The following is a 6,600-nucleotide window of genomic DNA, read 5'->3' as shown; positions in this document are numbered from 1 at the left end:
TGGTGCCTAGTAGGTATCACATCCCCGGAACATTTTTCTAGAAGAAATAAAAAACAGATGGGGAAACAGGTGTATTTGTCCATAGACAATGGGTGTGAATACTGCTTCCCTCACAAATGTCATTGTCAAATGATCTGTTCACTTGGTGAGATAGTCAGCAAATACTGTAAGCTCCACTGACACTGCAGAAAATGGCTATATATTTTTTACAACTCCATAGAACCTTGTGCATAACACACCACATCAATGGTTGAGAGAAGTACTGATGGATCAATTCCATGTATTTCCATCAGCCTACTGCTTAGGGTAAATAGAAACATGGCATCAACTAGCTGCAGAGATTAATCTGATCTTGCCATCTCGTGCTGAGTGGAACATTTTAAAATAGATGGTCCATAAGGCAATTATGCTGAATTTTAAAAACTTTGAAGCAGATCAATCCAAAGCCCTTCTGCCAACACATGGTTTTGCTGCCCTGCCCTAACCAATGTGTTGTACAGGATGTGTTTGATTGTATTCAGGCCATTCAGAAATAGCATTTCCTTAAAGTGCTCTCAGTGGATTGTGTCAGGGTAGGGATCCTCAGGGGCCTCAGTGCCACAGAAAGAACCTTGTAGCCTGTGCCTGGAGGATTTTTGCCTTGACAACAGTGATGTACTTCCCAGGTGTGGCTGATGCCTAAGATCCCACAGCTGAAATTGGTACATGGAGTTATGGAAGGAACATTACAACTGAAACCAAACAAGAAGAAAGAACATCAATAGGAGTTATAGTCATCATCATGTTGGGATAATCAGTGCCTCATCAGCTCCAAAGCTTTGCTGTAACTGTCAGACTGACATCCTGCACTGTTTTTAGTGACCTGCCACCAAATCAGTGCCAGTGCAGTTTGCTGAGCTTTGTTGACTTTAGTATTTAGTTAGCTGCAATACCTAGGCTGGTACACTACAAGAATATTTTAATAAAGAGTAAATGCAAAATGGAAAAAAATCAGAGACAGGAAGGGATTTAAATCCGGTTGAATTTTAGAATACAATTGTCATTCTGTACATCACTTACCATGAATTAACAGCAATATTTTGGGGCTACAGTGCCTGTATATTACAGCAGAGTTGTGCTTGTTTAGGTGGCTTTTCTTCTTTCTCATTATTTTGTATCATTTTTGGTGTCAAGACATAGATGACTTGCAAGAATTCAAAGTATAAGTGTCTTAATGAAAAAATACAGCATTGTTTAATTTGAAAATACCTGCAAGAGGGCTAATGATAGAAAATATTTTTAATAAAATATTCTGCAAGATTGATAAAAATGAGCATATAGTAATCTTTTAAGAGGATTTGCTGTATAAAGACCAAATTTTTCACAGATTTGACTGTGGAATTGAAGCAGCTCATTCAATCTTACGTTGACCTTTTTGAATGACTTTTAATATTTTACATCTTTAAATACAATTTTTTGGTTTTGATTGTTCTTGGTTTTATTATTATAGACTAACATATTCTTTGGGTTACTAATTTCAGAGAGAGGATAACTGGAGCCAACGACCACCATCCCCTCCTATGAAAGGGATCACATACTTACCTCTGCTGGATGATCTGTTTGGCAAGGAAGAATAATCTCATCTGTGGAAGGCACTACTTTTGGATTAGTGCTTCAGCTCCAGAGATTACTTACACAGATACTGAAAACATACCTTGTAAACCAAACAAAAACGTATCAGATACCGGTTTTATTGCATGCAATTTCTTGTTCCAACACAGATGCATACTGGTGTGGTTTTGGAGCTTCTAAATCAGCACTACTGTGTCATATAAGCATAATTAAAACTCTATTCTCTAATCTTTGTGTCTGGTTATATGGAGAATTTACAAGTGTTTGGAAATCTTTGAGTCAAACAGAGCAAAATCTGCTTCGTGCTGCAAACAAATGTTGTGGGATGACCTCTTCAAATGTTAGCACTAGCACAGTAATGCAATTCCATTCAAATTTCCTGCCTTGTTCTTCAGCTGATATCTGTGTTTTTGCTGTATCCCCGTGGAGATGCTCAAGTGCTGTTTGTGTCAAAGTTTGTTGTTTTGTGGAGGAAATCCTACCAAGGGTTTCATACAGTATAAAGTTGCTCTGGGACCAGAGATAATTATAGCCTTTCAATCTAGAAGCAAATGTTTTGCAGGCACAGCATGGAAGCTGTCAGTTCTTGCTTTTTGTTTCAAATGTGATCAGGTTTGTAGCCACCCAAGTTTCCTTGGGTGGGATATGGACAAAGAGAAGGTATTTCAGTCCCATTTTAGTGTGCAGTGTTCTGGCAGTAGCACTTGCCCTTTGAAAATTAATTGATGCCTTTCTCTGTGCTCCATGACCAAATACACTTCCTGTTAGCATTTTTGTATCTTTTTAAGCTCATGTCAGCTCAAAGCCATGATTAGATCTGGATTTACTGCATGCTTTTGTGAGAGAAGTAATTACCCATTTTAAAGAATGGAGGAGCTGAGGGGAAGGAGGAGCTGACCCATCCATGGTGATTCCATGGGGGAATGGAGAGGAATGGGAGCCAGGGCACCTCTGCTGGTGGCTGGAGAACTCACACGTGCAGTAGACTGAATCCTGCATTTTCTATAATCTGAAATTACAATTTGGAGAGGACTTGTTTGATTTAGAAGCACGAGAATTCAACATATCTAAATCCCCAAACTGAGGGAAAGACAATAGTAATTTTCTTGACACTTGAAGATCCCTTTTAGAATTAAGATTCCATTTAGGAATACCTTCCTGCACTTTTGTGTGATAGTTGAAATGAAATTTTTATTATTTTCCCACCATAGGGCGAAATATGAAGTTTTTGGCAGCTCTTTACCCTTTTTTTTTTTCAGCAAAGAAGGTCTTGGGGCAAAGCATAATTATATGTGTTACTGCTACTTAGGAAGGTGTTTGCACTAAAATGGACAAGTGATGGTCAGTGTCCAGGGGCTCAAAAAGAAAATTTACAGTGCTCTAAGCTGTACACAAGACCATGTATTGCTTTTTCATCCAAAAGAAGAAAATGGTTTCTTACATGACAAGAAAAACATCTGACCACAGGGATAGTGTCAGGAGCTGAAACAATAACTTGTGTTTGAAGCCAGTTTGGTGAAAGCTGAATATTTTTATAACATGCCATCAAGACTGAGCTTGACACTAAATGAATGCAGTTTCCCTTGTAAATTTTTATGCTCCCTAGACTTCAGAAGGATTTGTTTCAGCTGTGGAAATCTTGTACAGCTGAGGGTTTCCAACAGAAGTTGCCTCTGAACATTTAGAACTTCCCAAGTTGCTTTTAGAAATGACAAACTCATTTTACTTTGTTTTCCTTTATGTATGTAAGACAAGAGGAGTCTTTTTTTCAGAAAAAAAGGAATTCAAGAAGTTTAATTTTTTATAATTTCAAGTGGAACCATGTGCATAGGTCTAGTCAATCATGGTCTGGTTTGGTCATGGTCAAGAAAGATGACTGCAGACTGGAACCCAGTGCAGAGAAGAACTAGAAAGGTGACAAAGAGAATGGGGATAAGAAAGGTGACTACAGGAGCTTGACTTATTCAGTGAAGTGAAATGAAGTCCCAGAGGGAATATCACTGCTCTCCCTAAATACATTGTGGCCAGGTGAGGAAAATTATCTGTTTCAGTTAAGAACATTGCTAGCCTAAGAACAAATGGGTATGATTTGCCATGAATAAATTAAAACAGGAAAACAAAAGGTCATTTCTCACTCCTAAAACAATGAGGGTCTCAAACAGCCTTCCAAGACTGATGTACTCAGTTTGAAGGTTGAGATGGGTCATCTGATGAGGGTAATTTTAGCATGTTTATTAATACCATTCTGAATGATTAGTCTCACTTCTCTTCCTCCTCTTTTCCCATGCATCTTGCATAACCCGGACAAACACAAAACCATCTCCTAGGAGAGGGCAGACAGGGCCTGAAAAATATTTTCAGTGCTTGTCACTGTGCTCACAGTGTGTCATACACCGTGGCCTGACATGCTATAAACATTTTTCACCAGGTTTTCTCTCTTACAGGCAGCAGTGCTTCCAGAATGGAAAGCCCTGGCCAATGAGCAGTCCAATAATCCTCTTTGTGTAATGTGATTTACAGCATATGCTGCCCAGAATATTTCAACCTCTCCTCTAATCCTGCCACCAGCTTCTTCTCTCTTTTCACATTGCTGATGAGGGGCCTGAATGAAGACAATACCACAGGATTATGTTTCAAGATGGCAGGAGGCCACAGCTTTGAGGCATGCATGGCATAAAGGGGAAGGCAGCCCTGCAGTTGCCATTAATCTCAGCTCTCGATCTCTGTAGGGGAGCCAAAGGTATCTTCTTTCCCCAAGTATCTGTGCTGCCCACGGCAGGAGCAGAGAGATTCACATTACAGTGCCTGCTCCCCATCCCACTGCTCGTGTTCAGTGTTAATGTTTGTTTCCTCAGCTTGGCATTTGAGAATAAGAGGCTCCACGTTCTCTGGAATAGCTGCTGCTGCAAGCAAATGGCAGGCTGCAAACAGCAAAGGGCACGAGGCCTCGTGCACAGGTGGTGCCCTGGTTGGCTCATGGCCACACATCAACTTCTGCTCTTGTCCAGTTCAGAGTGACCCAGTGCTGATCACCAGCAGATGGGTCCCCTCAGACAGGGCATAGACATGGCATAGACAGCCTGGGGATGAAAAATGGAATTCCTCACCAGGCAGTGTTCTCCTATGTCTTGCCATCATACAGGCTTCTGCTGTGTGTTTCTAGACATTCTAGCCATGTGCAGCAAGGCTGAGCTTCAGCCAGGTATAGGTAGTCCAGGCTGAGCTGCACAGACTGGGCAGAGGAGAGTGTGAATCCACACTACATGCTGAACATGCATGTGATCCCTCTCAGAGCTCAGGCTGAGCAGAGACTCAGTGATGTGCTTAGCAGGTGGGCCTGACTGTCCTTGAGCTTGACTCAGGCTCTGGCCAGTGAGCCTTGGTCAAACTTCACTGCAGCTGGGTAAACAGGAAAACCTGGGTTGCTCTAAATGGAACTATGATTTCTCTTGCTAGAGGTCTCTGAGAATCTAATTTAGCAAGGTATTTAAGCATGTGTATAAGGCTGCTCCTTTTGTTCAAAGTGTGTGCAGGCAGCTCTCTAAAATCTGTCAAACAAAGCACTGCTGGAAATGCTTTCCCGACAAAGAGGAATTCCTAAATTGAGGCATTTAGGAATTAAATCATTGTAATTAAAAAAAACCCACCAAAACCCAACCCATATGATAAGGTAGCAGTGAAAGGAGGTGATAGAGAATTGTCTGGACATGTTTATACAGGCTATATATTGTGTGTTGTTCTTGTAGTTCTTCTACAATATAAGCTAGCAATTAGCAATTAAATTCCCATTATGGGATCATGTTGGTAATTGAGATAAACTGTAAGTGTGTAGCTGTTTTAAACCTTTCTTTTAACTAACCCAAATACTGTAGTACTTATATAATTTAGAGATAATATCCCCATTAGTAGAGTTTATGACTCAATAAACAGCTCCCACAAGTTCATAAAAGCGAAAACCATAAACACCAGGACTATTAATGCAATAGAAATTCTGTGCCTCCCTCTTTTCTTGGTGGTCTAGATAGAGCAAAGGGAAATGCTATCTCAAAAAAAAAAAACATTTATTCTGGCTATATAAATATAAATGAATTGTCTTAAAACCCATCTGGAAATTTCCTCTCCTCCCCATGTCCCAGGTGGTCTGGCAACAGTGATGCATTCTGCTTTTGTCTGCAGGCAAGGGCAGGAGCTCCCCTTGGAAATCATTGACATGAAGGGATTGCATGCTGAAGCCCAGTGGTTTCCTCACCCAGCTCTCCCTCGGAGAAATGGGAACAAAATCTTCTCTAGAGTTGGGTTTCAGTGTACTTTTCCATTGTTACTACTATTACTACTATTATTACTATTACTGTCATTATTATTATTACTATAGTAAATTAATAATGTTCTCGTTAATATCATTTGAAAGGGAAAGTCTCATTGAAGTGCCTAGACTCCACAGTTTTTGAACCTCTCTGCTGCTGGCATTTTTTGACAGCTAAATGAATTTTAGGGAAGTGTGTCTGCTCGCCTGGAGATTAATACAAGCTTCTTTCCATTTGGAGCTGAGGGAAGTGATTAATTAAGCCATTTGCAATGAAAACCTAACCCTTTCCTTTGTCTGAAAGAGCTTATTTCACAGTGTGGCAGGGCACTGTTCTGCTTAGCTAATCCTTGTGCTATGAACCTCCTCGATCTGCTCACTTTGCTGCTGAAGGACATTTCTTCCTGTGTTGTTAAAATCATATAGCTCAAGTTCATCCAAATGCTGGAAGTTTTTGTCCTCTCTAGCCAACTGGGTTCGAGTGGATGTGAAAAGCTGGAGGTACACAACAGATCCACTGCTCTTGGCCTCCCTCTCCCAGTAGGTAACTCATCCTGGGACCGAACACACGGTTTGCATCTGTTTTGCTGTTGCATCAGATCTTCTGTTCTTGCCACTTTTGTGTGAGAGTTTGTTTCCAAAGTAAGCATCTCAAGTGACTGCTGGGATTTGTGTCTATCACCTCA

The 6,600-nt window shown here is 40.6% G+C and overlaps 1 protein-coding gene across 1 annotated transcript in view; it reads left to right on the top strand.

Annotated features, from left to right (window-relative positions):
* LOC103800880 (EF-hand domain-containing family member C2-like) overlaps positions 1–1,616 on the top strand; it is a gene marked incomplete at its 5' end in the record, with an annotated part of 18,086 nt that extends 16,470 nt beyond the window's left edge. The window contains one exon of the mRNA XM_009073271.1: positions 1,521–1,616. Within this exon, the coding sequence (XP_009071519.1) occupies positions 1,521–1,616 (96 nt within the window). The remainder of the gene's footprint in view (positions 1–1,520) is intronic.
* Between the last annotated feature and the right edge of the window lie 4,984 nt (positions 1,617–6,600).

This window comes from Acanthisitta chloris, unplaced genomic scaffold, assembly GCF_000695815.1.
Source record: "Acanthisitta chloris isolate BGI_N310 unplaced genomic scaffold, ASM69581v1 scaffold35444, whole genome shotgun sequence".
Classification (NCBI taxonomy): Eukaryota; Metazoa; Chordata; class Aves; order Passeriformes; family Acanthisittidae; genus Acanthisitta; species Acanthisitta chloris.
This window is presented reverse-complemented; position numbering and strand designations above follow the sequence as displayed.